The sequence below is a fragment of the Rhamphochromis sp. 'chilingali' genome (genome assembly GCF_963969265.1).
Source record: "Rhamphochromis sp. 'chilingali' genome assembly, chromosome: 5".
Classification (NCBI taxonomy): domain Eukaryota; kingdom Metazoa; phylum Chordata; class Actinopteri; order Cichliformes; family Cichlidae; genus Rhamphochromis; species Rhamphochromis sp. 'chilingali'.
The window spans coordinates 30275105-30292758 of NC_137932.1; the positions used below are offsets into that span (position 1 = coordinate 30275105).

General features: G+C 41.8%; 1 protein-coding gene across 3 annotated transcripts in view; it reads left to right on the forward strand.

The window, feature by feature from the left end:
* Nucleotides 1-1419: 1419 nt before the first annotated feature.
* Nucleotides 1420-17654, forward strand: part of cd2ap (CD2-associated protein) — a 103005-nt gene continuing 86770 nt past the window's right edge. For 2 of the 3 annotated variants that reach the window (XM_080882920.1, XM_080882922.1), the window contains exon 1: nucleotides 1421-1744. In XM_080882920.1, coding sequence (XP_080739046.1) covers nucleotides 1741-1744 — 4 coding nt within the window. In that variant the 5' untranslated portion in view covers nucleotides 1421-1740. Of the gene's footprint in view, nucleotides 1745-17654 lie in introns of all 3 variants that reach the window. The other variant, XM_080882921.1, reaches the window with a different exon arrangement.

Genomic DNA, 17654 nt, shown 5'->3' on the forward strand with positions numbered 1-17654 from the left:
TCATTACACAACACAATATAATAACCTGTTTTTTCCTTTAACAGTCTTGTGAAGTAGTGTTCACACATAGGCTACACATAGTATATTATACTGTTTTTAATGTCATTCTAATTTTTCCATTTTATCCCAGTGCTTACATTACATTACGGCTTTGCACATGTCTTTAATTGCTGGAGTTAATTGCTGCCCTCATTACTTACTTCCTGTGCTAGCTTTTTGCTCTTTATACATTACAGTGGCAGCCTGTTTGTTTGACCTGCCCTCTAACAACAGTGCTGTTACATTGTGACAAGTCACAGCAAATTTAAATACAACAGACATTAACAAAGTGCTACACTACAAGTAAATCTACCAGCAAACAGTGCTAAACAGAGCAGATAATTAGAGAATAAAAAATAATATAACAAGAAAAGATACAACCTGTTGAAATAAAGTAATAAAAGAGGCCTATTGGGGAAAAATGACACTGTCAGAACCTGAAAATGTTGGGACTTACATACTGTTAGTGAGGGAGATGATCTTTTCTGAAGAGGGAAGAGGTTTGGAGCTGAAAATGAGAATACCCGGTACAGGCAGTGTCAGGAATCTGCATTACTAAAAGATGCTGATCACCAGCAAATGTATGCAAGACTGGTTGAAAGTGGTCTCCAGCTGCTGCTTGTGAAGTTGACTTTGTGATTTCGTTGCCCTTGTTAAAGCATCTGACACAATATTGACGATGAGCCACAGCAGAGTGAGTGATTGAGTTCTTTTATTCTGTTACAGCTTGAGTCCTCGAAGAGTGTCAGAGACCGTGACTCTGTGAATATTATTACTATTCTTAATTTCTGTCAAACACTTTCTCTTGTGTATGGTATCAGAGATGAGTGTAATTAAATGTGTGCACTGTGCAGTCATCTTTATTTAAAAAAACAACAACAAAAAACACCCCTTTATTGCCAGCACTATTGAGACAGCTGAAAACTGTACTGGGTTGTTTAACATTATGTCAACACCGAGTTTCAGCTAAATTAAACAGGAAATGCTACATGTCTTTGTGGCACCTTGCAAACCAATGCACACATACTATAGGGAGACACTATCACAATATTTCACTTTGGTACTTCATTCTGTTCACATAATCTACTAAGTCTCCCAGAATTATACTCAGATCAGACGCGTTTGGGTCTACCAGTGCTACTTTTTGCACTTATTGCTAAGTTATGGCACTGGAAGGTCTGCTATCGTTCAAACGGCCCAAAAATTATGGGCCTGACATTCATAACAGCGTATGTTGTGTAGGTTAGATGTGGTCCCAAATGTCACAAGACATCTGAAATCACAAAGTTAACAGGAGGAGGTGGTGGTTGGGGTGTCAACATTCCATTAACCATTCCTCTCGCGGGAATGAAACATCGCGAAGTTTCCTGCTATGTAGTGTTTTGGTAGCAGCAAGGATCAGGCAATCGGAGTAGCAGCGAGCCGTGGAGGCAAGTCCAAGAAAGGTGGAGACTCCTGGGTAACGTCCTGCACTCAACTCTAGAAGCACTACCGAGAGACACAACCAGGGAGGCTGCTGCCGCTGCTGAAGCGAAGACGAATGGATATACCCCTCATCTGGCTTCTTTTTCATCAGTAACTCGACTAGAAAACTCTTGGCGGTTGGCCGTGCTCATCTACCTGGTTAGTAGTTAGCTAGCAGCGAGGCTGCTGGACGACAGAATCCCAGCATTTGATCGCGAGGCGCCGAGAAGGACAGGAATGGGTGAGTTTCCATGATGTGGCGCTTGTGTGTGTCTGTTTGTGTTCATACGTTAACGGCTTTTTATTTCCCCACCCAGCCCGCAATCGCAACCCAGACTGAGCTTCAAATTAAGGGTCTTAAGTCACGCTGTCAGCGTCCCCCCTCCCCCCTTTTTTATACCAGCAGGGAGTTAAAGTTAGCCAGCCTTGGAAGCTAGCCTAGCCAGCTAGCTGACTGCCTGGCTGGATAACGCCACCTCCATCCCACCAACGGATTTGGCTGTGGTTGTAGCTAATGTTACCAGGAGCTTCGAGTGAGCTCAAGTCCACACGGCCTCCGCGAAAACACTCACTGTGCTGAAAATAGCGTAGCAGCTCGGAATTCCCATTTTATTCCCACCCGGCAGAGGTAATTATCCAAACTGAGGATAGAAGTACGCAGACTGGAAACTTGTGACGTGAACCTGGCGTCTTTGGCTCTGAAAGGGTATTAATAACTTCCTTTTCTGACGTTTGCTCTAAGCCTGATGTGATTTGGAAGTTTTCCGTGGCATACTCTCCTTGACTTCCCACACCCTAATGCATGCCATCCTCCAGTTTCCTCTGCTTCGTCTTGCGTGATCGTACACCAGGGTCTTTTTTTTTTAAGGTGGACTCAATATGATAGAAAAAATGAAGTGGATTCTTCCAGACTTAAACAACTGTGTAACTGCAGCTTTTGATGTTGCACACATCTCTGTCAAGGAGAGTGTGGTGCTGCTGTTGTGACCGTCATGCTGCTTTTGCTGTCAGCATGCAAAGCAAACCTCTGATGTGTGTGTGTGTGTGTGTGTGTGTGTGTGTGTACAGTGCAGACCTCCCCTGTTGTATCATCAGACTGCAGCTCTCTGTAGGCTGTGGTTAGTGTAGCGGTGTGCACTTGTTATCTCTGCGTGAAATTTTACTTATTTACTGTATGCTGTAAAACCGGTTTTAAGCTCAGGCTTTTGCAGCTTTGGGTGTCTGGGACTTTTTGGGATTTTCAAGTGACAGAGATGCTTAAAAAGACCCACAGCCACAGGGCTTTTAACTAGCTTAGAGTTACTGTGTCTGACTTTGCTATGCCTTTGATCAGGTAGCTCATTCATAGCTGCGTTTGAACATGTCCCAGCTATGTGAGTGAGCCCCCTCACTCACACTGTTTGCTTTCCCTTCTCTTAGTTTAGGCTACAAGCAGTCAGCCTCAAGGTGACAGATCTCCTGGTCTTTAACTTTTAGCTTTTTTATGACAAGAAAGAAAGGAAGATGGGTTGCCTGAGATGACAAAGAAAAAGCAGTCCCCAGATATCAGCATAGAACTTTTCATTACACACATAACTGGAGCAGCAGGATGTGAATTCCACAGCAGAGCCTAAATCAGTCTGGACATGGGCCAAACTGTTTGATTTAATATTAAACCCAATCTCTGCTGGCCTCAGCCAGTATTTAACAGTCTGTCGTCAGTGTTGACCTCCCACCCTGGCGTTGGTGGCGTTGGGAACGATCATTTCTCTAGAGCCGTGTCTAGATATGTTGCTGTTTTTGTCAGCCTTTGAAAACATCTAAAGACAGATGTAAATGCTGTCACCTGTCAGCTGATATCTGTCACAAGTAAGGGATTAAGGTAGACTGGATCATTCATGGCCATATGGAGAGCATTGACTATCAGTGCTCTTTAACAACCAGCTTCTAATCCAGTGTTGGGGGTTTCTGATAGAACAAGCTCTCCTACATTGTGTTTAAATAGTCCTTTTTCAGTATGTGTCACTTTAACATCAATAGTTAGCATTGATGTAAGTAGGGCTGGGTATCGTCACTGATTTCTAGAATCGATTCAATTCCGATTCACAAGGTCCCGAATCGATTCGATCCACGATTCGATTTAATTCGATTCGATTCGATTTAAATCTGGGAAATTTTGACAGTCAGAGATATAATTCAGATCAGGACATTTACATATTTTTGTATCTATAAAAAGGAAGCTGACACTCTCAAGACTTTATCCAAGGTGTGAGCATCACAGCAGATGCCTTTGTGTCAAAGTAGCTGAAGATAAAACACAGAAAAACATGTAGGTGATTTTCCTGGCCTGGGATTTTATAAAAATATTCTGCAGTACATCAAAAACGAAAGAAAACGATTAATTAATGAACATTACCTCTGACGTTACAGCGGTTTTATTAGAGACATGGCTAAGCATTTTGCATTTTGAATAATTTTAAAAAGTTTCAATTTGTTCAGTATTGAACAGCAGAAATTAGGTTTTCTTTTCGGAAGAATGTAAAAGGGGAAAAAACAGCGGCCGACAGCGCTGTAAGCAACAGTAGACTTGTGTAACAAGCAAGCGAATAATGAAGAAAGCGAAACTGTTCGAGAGAGAGAGGGGGGGAGAGGGGGAGGGAGAGAGGGAGAGAGAGAGAGCTGCGCATCGCAATGGAAGCAAAACAGTAAAAGAGTGAATTCATGACGATGTTTATGTGAAGCGTTTGGATCTTCTTTTGCTGCTGATTCGGTCAATATTGTTTGGAGAGAGATCAAACTAACAGCTTTAGAATCAGCGCATAAAGGGCGTGAACACAAAGCGCGGACCCGGATCAGCGAGCTGTCGGCTTTCAGCCCCGACTGTGAGAAAGGCGACATCTAACTGATTCTGATCCGCGGGTCGCGCTGTATGTTTAAGTCTATGTGCAGAATCCCTGTACCTGCTCTCATTTACTGTTTGGTGGTTCTTGAAATTTTGTGAGATGTCACCAGAGATTCTGGCATTTCGGACAAAATAAATTTATATTAAAAAATCGATTCAGGATTTTAATGAATCGATTTTACGTTATCCAAGCCAGAATCGATTTTAATCGATGAATCGATTATAAAAACCCACCCCTAGATGTAAGCCATCTCAGACTGCCGGGACCTGTTTGACACGCATACCTGCTGTTTGCTTATAAAGCTACTGGTTAAGTCCCTAGTAGAGCAGGACCTGTTTAAATATTAGCTTAAAATAGGGGTCCCACTGAAGGCGAGTTTGACTAGTTGACTGAAACTTAAACTCCATTTGTGTTTAATGTGTGTTAAGGCGTCAGTAAAACAACCTGTTAAGCTGTTAAATGGGGAGAGAATCCAGGCAGTGAGTGTCTTTTCTCCTAGCAGCACACTGCTCTTTGTATCAGCCACCTCTCAGATCAGGGGGGAAGGAATGCAGTTATGAGTTTCCTCCTTACTGATCGTGTGTGAGTGACTGAGTGAAGCACGCAGCCTGCCTGGCAGTCGGCTCGCTTGCGTGGCCTTGTGTACCCCCCAACACCCTTCGCTCCTTCCTTCCTTTCCCCCCTTTTCTCTCTCCCCTGTAACATCCTCCTCTCTGTCATCAGCTTATATAAGATCCCAAAGTCTTCACCTGCGCCGTGCAAGGCGAGTCAAACCAGTATAGCTCGTCTATTGATTGTGAGCTCACAGACAGGACATATGGTGGGAATTTGCTGCTCTTTGCATTTACGAATTTGATAGCTATGAGTGTAGTTGGGATATGTATATTTAGATTGAATAATATTTTTTCCCCAGCTGAGTTGAATCAGAATGCGCAATGACTAACCAGAGTTGCAGCAGAGGTGGACAGACACTTCACCTGGTCTGGGTTCTTTCCTCTTTTTTTTTTTTTTTTTTTTTTTAAATTGTTCTCTTGGCACAAAGACAATAATCATTCTGACACATGCACATGTGAAAACTATTCAGTCTGTTTTGGCTTCTCTAAAATATACAGGTAACAGTTATCACCTATGTTAAGTTTGGAGGGTTAAGGGATGATTTTCCTTATGTATGTTTTAAAACCTTGTAATGAATGCTTGAAAAAGTATAATGAAGTCGTGTGGTTTAATTTCAGTTAATTAATTTAGTTCAACTTCAAAAATTTTTTTTATCCTGCAAGTCAGTACTTTTACTTGGTAAGCAAAAGGTCACTGGTTCTATTCCAGCCGGAGATGGAAATCCCCTTTGGGGTTGCGTAAGGAAGAACATCCGCCATAAAAACTCTGTCAAACAAAACATGCAGACAATACCTGCTGTGGCCAGTAGCTGCTCCTTCTTCTATAACTGGGAAGAGGTAAAGCAAAATGGACAGCTTCCTGATTGAATAGAAAACAAATATCCTATCTGTGTTAGCTCATGCCATCTGCAGTGTGTCATGGTACAGTTAAATGCAGTTTATCCTACAGCGCTAGACTGGATTTATGGAAGTATTATTGTCATGTGGAGCTTGCAGCAGATCTTCAGAGTAGAATTGTTACTGTTGCCATAGACTTGAGTTGGAATTCATTTGACTGTCTTGATTATGATATTTTCGGGCATTTGCTGATCTGTTCGTCCAATGAACACCACTTTGTTTACCTAATAAAATATTGGTGATGGTAATACAGCCAATCACAAGTCTTCAAACATAGGGAAGATGGTTAAATATAGGCCTAAATGACAGTTGGATGTATCAGTGTCTGGTTCTATAGGCAACCACTTTACAACCAGTAGTAATTGCTTCAGTCATTTTCCTGTGTTGAAGAACTTGAGCTCTGAACCCACCTACTGTGCTTTGCTGCATTTCATTGATATTGCACGGCTCCTGGTTGCTAAATCTGCATTGGTCTGTTCCTGTGTGAACACTCCTTGATAACTTCAGAACACTTCACTGGGGTATCTGGACGTTTAAAGAGCAACACTGGACTAGCTTACAGGACTACTAGTTACTCAGAGCTGACTTGCTGGGACTAAATACTTTAAATGATCAGGCCAGTAACAAAGCAGCCATTCAGTTAGTCCATCAAGAAGTGTTGCTCTTGTCTCTTGATATGAGAAGATTTAAATAGAAGATAGAAACTTAGACATTTTAAAAATTTCTTGTTAACTGCAGTAAAATTCAAGGCCTTTAGATCATCATTGGATTCAGTTTTAAGGTGTCAATATTAGGGCTGCACGATTAATCGTTAGAAAATCGCGATCTCGATTCATACTTATGTGTGATCTCATTTCCAAATGACAACGATTTAAAAAAAAAAAAAAAAAAAGAAAGGGAAAAAAAAGACGACGATTGTACCGCATTTTGATCCGGGACGTAATCTGCAAGAAAACAAGCGCTCACTCTTCCTGCTCAACAAATGACAAGGGCGGAGCCTTATACCACGTGATACAGAAGCTGTGCCGTGTGATGCTAAAATTAGCAGGGAAAAAACAACGGAGAACACGTCAGGGATGACGAGAAAGTGACAGGAGAAAATCCGTCCCGGTCAACCACCCAAACATCAATAACGGGAACCTTATACAGCGCTTCCCTATACCCGTCGAACTCCCGCAGGCACAAAGACATTACAGAGGCTATCACTTATCACCTGACCAAAGATATGGCTCCTATCAACACTGTGCAAAACGAGGGATTTAGGAAAATGATCAACACCCTAGACAAACGCTACACAGTGCCGTCCCACAACTATTTTTCTATTGTTGCACTACCTGCTCTATACACGCAGTGTCGAGCAACGGTGGAGACGGAATTTCAAGCAGTACAACATTTGGCAATGACAAAATGTGAGACATTTGTTGTTTTTATGTTTATTTATTGTTTTTATGTTCAGTTTCAACTGTTACGAAGTTGATGTGCAGTTAATAAGCGCAATAAATATTTATACTGGAAAAGAAAATCGTGAGAGAATCGGGATCTCAATTCTAAGCAAAAAAATCGTGATTCTCATTTTATGCAAAATCGTGCAGCCCTAGTCAATATCCATTAATGCCATTATGGTTGTCCTAAATTTGATCCTCTACATGGGACTGGAACTGAGCTTGGCATCTAGTGGCTATTGGCTCTGTAAACCCTGACCCACTTCAACACTTTGCTGTGCAGATGTACAATTTTTGCATTCCAGTATAACCTCTGAATACACATGACACACAAACAAGAAGCAGCTGTTTGAGTTAATATTCAGATTTTAAAAGAATACATGTTTGTTAATGCAAGTCTAGTTTTAGTGTCCAGCTGGATCAGTTGTTGTAGCAAATGACCCAAATACAGCGGAGCTACATTTGAATGAAGTGGAGTCGTTTCACGTATTAGTGAATATTTAAAGACCCAGATCAGAGCTGAATGCAGTGAATTATAAAGGGGACCTGCTGAGTCAGCGTTTCTTTTATATCGCAGTCCCAAACTCTGTCGTGTGCGTGTTTCCAAAGTGGATCAAGTCCTCAAACATAAGCCGTCTCCCTCTCTCACTAATGTCACAGCAGCAGCAAATATGTCAAGAATCCTTAAGTACCGCTCCACCACGCCTAGGTGTCATCACACTGTTACCGTCACTGTTACTGGTTTTTTTTTTTTTTTTTTAAATTTCTTTCCTAACATTACTTTTGCTAGTTTTTTCACACCCACATCAGAGACGGCTGACTTTGCTTTCCCTGTGTGGCCGTGCTCAGTAGTCAGTAGGGCAGCAGCATGGATGTGTGCATTGTATCCACTCAGAGATGTGGTTGCATCTCCATAGAAATGCCGTCTGTTGGCTGTGAGAGTGAGGCTCCGTGGGTCTGTTGTACAGCCAAGCAGCGTTAAGTGGTTTGTAAATGTTAATGTTTCCAGGCATTCCGTATCATGATCCATATCTATCAGAGACAAGAAAAGGCCTGAGGGAAAGGGGTTTATCACACATGTCCGTAAGTGCGGTGAGTCAGCAGCAGCTGGACCTGCTGTTTTGTCTTGGATTTACACCTGGCTTACCAAGTGCAGTCTGGCTCATTCAGACACATCCTGCTGCATTTACACACTTTGTTTTCACCCACCCAGATAACATACAGAATGCTGAGAGGTGGTGTGACAGTGTGCAGTTGCCCATATCAGTACACACATACAGTTTCCCACACGTAGACTATGCTCGTTGGTTGTCTGTTTTGGAGATGAAATGGATTTGTTTCTTATGGATTTTGATGTGCAGAATCCAAATACGACACTGGTATTGTGGTCACTTTGCAGGGCGTTTGGGATGGACACCCAATTAATGGAAACAGGTTAGGGTTATGGAAATGGTGGTTAAGAGGAGATGAACACTGTTATGAGCTGTGGCACCAAACAGGAGGTGCTCTCTGTCATCAGCTGGAGCTCCTCTGTTTTGACTATTCCTACCATTTAATTGCTGTGCTTCTGGGAGCTCTTGTCTCTCCGTTCCAGTTGTGCATTTAGAGCAAGACAGTAGAAGCACTCCTGCAGCAGGGATGTGGCTGCCGCTGGCCACATTATTGATGTATTCTAAAAACTTGAGGTGCTTTTACCCCCACCACTAGAGCAGGGCGATATGGCCAAAAATATTTATCACGATATATATTTGAAAATTTGCGATAACGATATAACTGACGATATAATTGATGCGAGACAAAATACAACTCCACAACATTACTAGCGCAAAAAGGCAACCTTCCATTTATTTTCACTTAAACAAGAAGCTGGTTTTTATGTACATTAAAGCTTTATAAAAATTTAACAGTGCAAATGCAAATTCCTTGCTGAAAGTTTAACCAAAAGGCATTTCCAGTAGAAATGGGCTGACATATCCTGAGCATAACCATGTATAATATCCACTGAAGTTAAAAAGAGGTGCTTTGCAACATTAAACTGCAGTGTGCAGTACGTATTTTTCGGACCATAAAGTGCACGGGATTATAAGGCACATTAAGCGAAACAAAGCAGTCAGATAAATCAAACTTTATTAAACTAATTCTTCTTGCTTCCTCCACTTCTGTACCATTGATTCATTAATGCTGTATTCTATCACAGCTGCTCTATTCCCATGTTGTTGCAGTATATTAATGACTAACCTCGTATTGTGGATGGATTATCTCAGTTGTTCTCCTGACTGAAGTTTGGTCCGTTTACAGCATCCTGCCATGCGATTGCATTTGTCTCTAACCATGAAGAACCTTCACGTTAACTTTTATCGAGTGGAAAAGTGTTAGTGTTCGTCCTCCAGCTTCACTGTTTATGTTATGCTAACATAGCTGTGTCGCTACCGATCAGGTAGCACATCATTATATACCAGCTAGCCCAACTTCAGTAACCCTATAAACGTCACTGCTGTTTAGTTTCCTGTCTTCATTTATGTTGGAAGTGATAGCAGAGCTGTACGTTTGATTTTTTTTCAGAAATCTCTATATCATGCTTAGGTAACTAGCGAAACTAGCGAGCTAACTTCCGCTAGCTTCCTGCTAACTTCTAACTCCGTTAAATGTAATACATTTTGTTTTCATGGATGCCTGGAAGTTAAACTTCATAGTTACACCTGGTAAAGCAGCAATGCTGATCGTTTTAATAAAGATGAAAGAATTTAGACAGTTTTTAACTCTCAGTGATGCTGCAGTGTTCATTTGACCTGAAGAATACGGAGTTTAGGACCCAGATTACTCCCAGATTTAAGAGCATCTTAGTCCGACAAATACGACAATAACGACGGCCGCTTGCATGTTCTGCAAAAAAAATGTGCTTTGCCGTGTATCTGACGGACAAACACCAAACCAGTTCCACATCACTGAAGTTGCACCATTTTTACAAACCAATTCTGGTTCATCTGTTTCACTCAACAATCGGCCATGTGCGTATGAAAACAAAGGCACTGCGCATGCGAGTTTTACTCATATTCTATCGCGATATTTCATTTTCCTATTGTTGCCTAACAGTATTACCGTGAACAGTATAATATGGCCCAGCCCTACCCACCACCACCACCATCGATACTGTGTTCACATTAGTTTGGTAAATGATTCAAACTAAGGTCCAGTTAATTTCACATCATTGATGCAGTAGGATAGCTGTGCACCAGTAACGGAGCCAATCTATTGTAGTCTGGTGTCACCTGGCCATGAAGGACTAGCAGACCTGCTGACCTACATCTACACAGCAATACAAAGATGGCGAGGCACCTGTAGGCCCGTCAGCTTCCTGCTTCGGTGCTGAAAGTTGTTTGTCAACGCCTAGCAAACAGTGAGTGTATGTTCAGATGTGCTGTATGGCAGAGCCCAGTTATGAGGTGTTATGAATATAAACTGTAAAGCAGTGTAGCTGTTTCTGGGGCAGAGGCCAGGACTAGAGAACTTGAGGATATGCCTTGTCTGTAGGGCTGCCATGATTAGTTGACTAGTCACGATTACGTCGACTATTAAAATCGTCGACGACCAATTTAATAGTTGATGCGCCGTTTGAAGCTTTGTAAGATCCTGAAAGACGCAGGAATAAGTAGTAGGATTTAAGAGTATAATAACGGACTGAAACAGAAGATGGCAGCACTGCATGTCCAGGGATGCCATCTGCCGTTAAACCCTGAAGAAGAAGAAGCAGTGTCCGGTTTCATAGCTGTGACCAGATTTAGCAGCCACATCCTTCGGAGGCTGCATTTGTAGGCGAATTACGTTACAGTGACACGGCGAAGCCTGTCCAAATTCAAAGACTCCCCCAAATGCGGCCGAAAAATGCGTCCTTCATTTCCCCAGATTTGAAGGATGGGTCGGGTGTATCCGTTGTGGCCCAACCTGTCTCAGAGTTCATAGCGCGGCCCAGCCAATTCCAGTTTTCAACAATGGCGGCAGCTACTTAGTTTTAATATTACTCTTATTTCTCTTTCTGGGTCACAAAATAAACTTGTAACATATTTTCAGGCGAGAATGTAGCTGTGTAAACCTCAAATATCTGCTCGGTTTAGCAAGACATCACATATTTGCAAAAGTGCTCCGACGTTTTCGGAGAACCACCAGCTCGATAGCTAGAGGGTTCAAGGCCCACTAGAGCTGGCGAGAACAGCGAACTCCCGGGGCACATCATTTTCAAACCCCCCGCGGTCTTTCACTACTCAGGTTAAACATGATATATAAGTCACTCAGATAATTTAAAAATGTCAAAGGAGCTTGCAAAGAAAAGCGTCTGGACTTCTTTAAGTTGCTTGAAGACGTTTCACCTCTCATCCGAGAAGCTTCTTCAGTTCTAAGGTCAAATGGTGGAGAGTCCCAGATATAAACCTAGTGGGAGTGACCCCCCACGGAGGGACAAAAGGACCCCCTGATGATCCTCTAATCGCCTGAGCCAAGGTGTGAAACTGGGTGTGGGTCCCAATCAGCCAGAGTTTCGGGTGTGTTCATTGTGAAACCTGGCCCCACCTTATCATGCGAATTCCTGAGGTCAGATGGCCCAGGATGTGAGTGGGCGTTAAGGCGTCTGGGAAGGGATCTCAAAACTGGATTATAGATGGCAGAGAGTTGGTGTCGTAAACCCCCGCCTCTGTTCAAAGATGGTCGCTCACAGTGGACATAGATGGCTTCTTTCACTCCTCTTTCAAACCATCTGTCCTCTCTGTCCAAAATGTGAACATTGGCATCCTCGAAAGAGTGTCCTTTATCCTTAAGATGCAGATGGACTGCTGAGTCTGGCTCAGGCGATTAGAGGATCATCAGGGGGTCCTTTTGTCCCCCCGTGGGGGGTCACTCCCATTTAGGGATGGGTACCGGTGTCCGGTGCCATGATGGCACCGGTTCTGACATAAACGGTAGTAACCAGACCGAAAAGCAGCGCACATTTCGGTGCTTTATTTCGGTGCTTTTTTTTCCTGAGCTGTGATACACTTTAGATTCTAGCCAATCATTTTACGTTTCCGAGGATAGTAGGCGGGGCCAGGTACGTACGTTCTGTTAGAGCAGAGCTACAGATTAAAAATGTCCAAGGCAAAGCGGTCAAAAGTCTGGCTGTACTTCACAGCAAAGTATGCAAACTCAGCAGCCTGCAACAAGTGCTTTAAGCCGATACTGTGATACTGTCAAAGGAGGTAACACCTCAAATCCGACGAAACACCTGGCGACGCATAGCGTTTTTTTTAAAAGCCCAGAAATGCGCCGTATTTGATAGCTTGCTGCGAGACCTCACACCGAGCACATCTACTGCGGGTGGGTTGCCTGTTATGCAACATCCCCCAAAAACACGAAGAGGAGAGTCCTGGCCCCTAGCCCTGCCAGTGTAGCAGAAATGATGACGGATGATGGTGGCAGCAGCAGCCGTTCTTCTCTGCGTGAATAGCTAATTTACGTTGAGTAGGCTAACCACGTTATTACATTAATGCATGTAAGGTGAACTAGCAAACATCATCATAGCTACATGCGGCTGTCCTCTTGTTTGATGGCAGATACTCCCTTCACCCTGGCTAAAAAGGCTAAAATGACCAAAGAAAAAGTGGAAAACAGTTAAACATGAGAGGTTTAGGACAAAGTTTGTGTTTTTTCCATTGTTTAAGCACTGCTTCCAGCCAAGAGTGATGCCATATATGCCCCATAGCTGCAGAAAAGGCTAACATTGTTATATTTTTACAAAAAACAGCTGAACATGAGAGGTTTTTGGACCAATTTTGTGTTCTCCATTCTTTAAGCACCGGTTTGAGCACCGTTTGAGCACCGGCACCGTTTCAAAAGTACCGATTTGGCACCGGTATCGGATAAAACCTAAACGATACCCATCCCTACTCCCATTAGGTTTATATCTGGGACTCTCCACCATTTGACCTTAGAACTGAAGAAGCTTCTCGGATGAGAGGTGAAACGTCTTCAAGCAACTTAAAGAAGTCCAGACGCTTTTCTTTGCAAGCTCCTTTGACTACGATGACCTGGATGACTGAGAACCTTCACAGACATAATTTAAAAATGTTATTGTTTGGCTTTTTTCAATGTTTTATTTGTTCCTCAGTAAATTGGTTTGGCTGAGATTAAAGTTACAGTTTTTACACAGCTGAATAAATGTCAAACAGAGAACTGATTAAACAGAAGTGTGAAATGGTAGAGAATTTACTCCAGTATCCTGTTGTTATATTTTACATTTGCATTTACAATCTGCAAATTTCATTAAAAGTTTAATAAACTATCATCTTGTCTTTATTTTTAGTTAGCACATACCTTAAACACTTCAAGCTGTAAGCTAATGATAGTTATATAAGAGCAGGCGCACGCTGGTGCGCTTTACGTCCAATGGATGCATGATCCGATTAGTCGACTAATCGCAAAAATAATCGGTGACTAGTCGACTATCAAAATATCGTTTGTGGCAGCCGTACTTGTCTGAAAGTTGCTGCTTGATCTGAGCTTGTCCAGCTTAGGCTATTAGGAGACTTTTCTTCACTTTCAGTTTTCAGGAAACTCTAACTTTCACCCTCAACGTTACTTCATAGGTTGCAGCTGTTTCAGCCTCAGTCTTGCTGCCCCGTGGCCTGACTCTAGTGACTAGGCAGGAAGTTTGCTGATGCCACGCACACACAGTACCTGTACGCCGTCTTTTAATGCGCCCATGCTTAACATATTTGGAAAGGCATTTCCTCCAAGGAACAAACCAAGAGGACTTTGTCCACTGCTACACCAACAACTAAACAAAAACGCATTCTAAAACAAAGAACCCCCCCCCTCCCCCAGTCCCACACAGATCAACACAACCATCAAACATATTACAGGAATATATAGGGCTGTGCGATATGACCAAAATCTCATATCCCGATATTAAGACATCTATCGTCCGATAACGATATAAATCACAATGATGCAACATTTTCTGTAAATTCTGTGAATCTCAGGCAGTTCGACTTCTGTGAAGTGTTTCCAGCTGGGCGTCATAGACCTAGAGTCGAGTGTTTTAACTGATGCATGAAACTATACATTTTTAGACATAGGTTGTGACGGCTGCCGTTTTCTTTGTGAGTATTTATTATCATTATTATTATTATTATGTTTTAAGAAAAACATGACATCTTTAAGCCACCGGGAAATAGTAGGATATTTAACAGACTTCCAATGCAACAATATTAGACGTCTCGCTAATAGGGATGTGAAGGCTATAATATCCTTTTGTGTGGAATCAAGTGTAAGTGAGCGATCAGGAATCCCGACTACAGCAATCAGAGGACAAGGATGAAGAGTTACCCCAAGAACAGTTGACATAATAGCAAAATACCCTGTCCAGAAACCTTCTAGCTCAGGACACAGAAAAAAACATGTGGCTAAGGTGACAAGGAGAGCCATGGCATTTATCACATTTATTTTCCACTTCTGGATACAATTCAGAAAGTCTAGACTTAGAGAAATGCACCCTGTGTATGACCTTAAATTGAATAAGTCCAAGATGAGCACAGGAGGTGGAAGATCGTACCCTCGCTATAGCCTGTTCCCAAGACTCCTCATGTATTCGAATTCCTAGTTCTCCTTCCCATGTACACTTAAGCTTAACATTAGAGTCCTTACTAAAAGACAAGATAGCATCATAGAGTTTCGAAATGGTTCCTCTGTGATGAGGAATAAATGATAACGTCGTTTCTCACTGCTGTTCTGGAGGTAAAGAGGGGAAATTTGGGAAACACTTGGCAACAAAATTTCGAATTTGAAAATGGCGAAACAAATGGGTAATAGGGAGATTGTAACGAGAAGACAAATTGGGAAAACTATTGAAAACACCATCCACATATAAATGTTTGAACTGTTTTATACCCTTGTCACACCACACGTCTAAACTGAAACCAGATTTTGAGTGTGTTAAGAACCACCTAATTATCCAGAATACTTAAAACAGCAAGGATGGAGCGTACAGGGTCAGTCATATATAATAACAAGTCATCCGCATACAATGATACTTTATGTGCAATTTCATTACGGATGATTCCCCTGAATACAGAAGAAGGTCTCAATGTAATAGACAGAGGCTCGATGGCAATGGCAAAGAGTAAAGCTGACAGAGGGCAACCTTGACGACAACCACGACCCAGCGCAAAATAATCAGAGTAAACATCATTAGTTTGAACACTGGCTTTAGGGGACGAATAAAGAAGCCGAATCCAGGAAATAAATTTATCGCCAAAACCAAATTTCTCTAAAACTGCAAACAAGTACTCCCACTCCACCCTATCGAAAGCCTTTTCAGCATCTAAAGAAATCACAAGTTCAGGAAATTCAGATAGATGCTTTGAGTAAATAGCATTAAAGAGTGTACGGGTATTAAAAAACAATTGTCGTCTCTTTATAAAGCCATTCTGCTCTTCAGATATAATTCGAGGAAGCACATCCTCTAGGTGAGATGCAATTACTTTAGCCAATACCTTTGCATCGGCATTAAGCAGAGATAATGGCCTGTAGGAACCACAGGAGGTTGGGTCCTTGTCATTTTTGAGAAGGAGCGCTATGGTGGCTTGTGTGAAAGTAGGTGGTAATGAACCCGTTTCCAAGGATTCATTAAACACAGACAAAAGCAATGGTGCAAATTTACCAATAAATGTTTTATAAAATTCAATTGGAAACCCATCTGGGCCTGGAGCTTTATTAGGCTGCATAGATGTAATAGCTTTTAATACTTCTTCAACAGATAATGGGGAGTCCAATTGCCCGGCAATATTAGTACCAATAACAGGGTTTAAAAGATTATGAAAAAATTCATTCATTTTAGCTTAACAAAGAGTAAAATGTTTTAAAGGTAGAATTAATTTCCAAGGGATCTGTAGTGATATTGTCATAAGAGATTTTAATACTGGGTATCACACGTGAGGAGGCATGACGTCGTAACTGATGTGCCAACAAGCGACTAGCCTTGTCACCGTATTCATAATATGAACCACGACTGCGTAGTAATAAGTGCTCAGCCTCTTTGGTTGACATAAGATCAAATTCTGCTTGCAAATCAAGCCGCTGCTTCAGTAATTCTGGAGAAGGGTTCAGTGTATAACTTTGATCAAGGTTACTAATTGCAGCTATAAGTTCTTTAAGCCTGGCATTAATCTTTTTATTAGCACGAACAGAGTAAGAAATAATTTGACCTCTCAGGTAGCATTTAAGAGTCTCCCATAGCAGAGAATATCAAACAGAATCATTTTGATTTAAGGACAAGAACTCCTCAATAGAGCTTGAAATAAATTCACAACATTCTTTATCCGCCAGAAGGAGGGAGTTAAATCTCCAAAGTGGAGGACTACGTTTATAGGTAGAAAGTTGAATATCCAATAGCAGAGGTGAATGATCAGATATTATAATACCAGAATAGTCGGAAGAATTAACACACGAATTAAGAGTTCTGTCGATGAAAAAATAATCAATCCTGGAATAAGACTGGTGGACCTGGGAGAAAAACGAAAATTTTTTGATTGAAGGGTTGCGAAATCTCCATGGATCAACAAGATCATTCTGTTTCATAAAATCTGAGAATGTTTTAGACATAGATGATGGAGTCAAATTACGAGGAAGAGATCGATCCAAGATTGGATCAAAAACACAATTCAGATCACCACCAAGGATAAGCAAATGAGTATTCAGAAAGGGGATGTTACTCAACAAACTATTAGCGAATTCAGCACCATCAAAATTCGGGGCATAAACATTTACCAACAAAACCTTTTTCTGCATTAGGGTATCAGCAACAATGATATATCTACCATTCCTATCAGCGATAACATTGGTCGAAGAGAATTGAACTTTCTTATTAATGAGAATGACCACTCCTCTAGCTTTCGAATTAAAATTTGAATGAAAGACCTGACCTACCCAAGGGCAATATAACCTATAATGATCCTTAATGTGAAGATGAGTCTCCTGTAAAAATGCTGTCAGAATTTAGACGTTTCAAGATCTCTTAATGGGGTTACCCATACATATTCCAACTAATGAATCTAAGAGGCATGCCTGACCCAGCAATGCTGGGGTCTATATTGCCATTAACCATTCATAAAAAGGAAGAAGAAAAGAACCAAACCAAAATGCCAGTGGCCATGAAGAGCTGAAATGGGACAGCCTCCCTCCCCAACCCTAAACACAAATACACCCCAAGTCTCCACAGAGCAGAACAAAGGAGACAGCAGTGTACCCCAAAGTAGCAAAAATGATTCACCAATGTGACTGGACTAATTGGA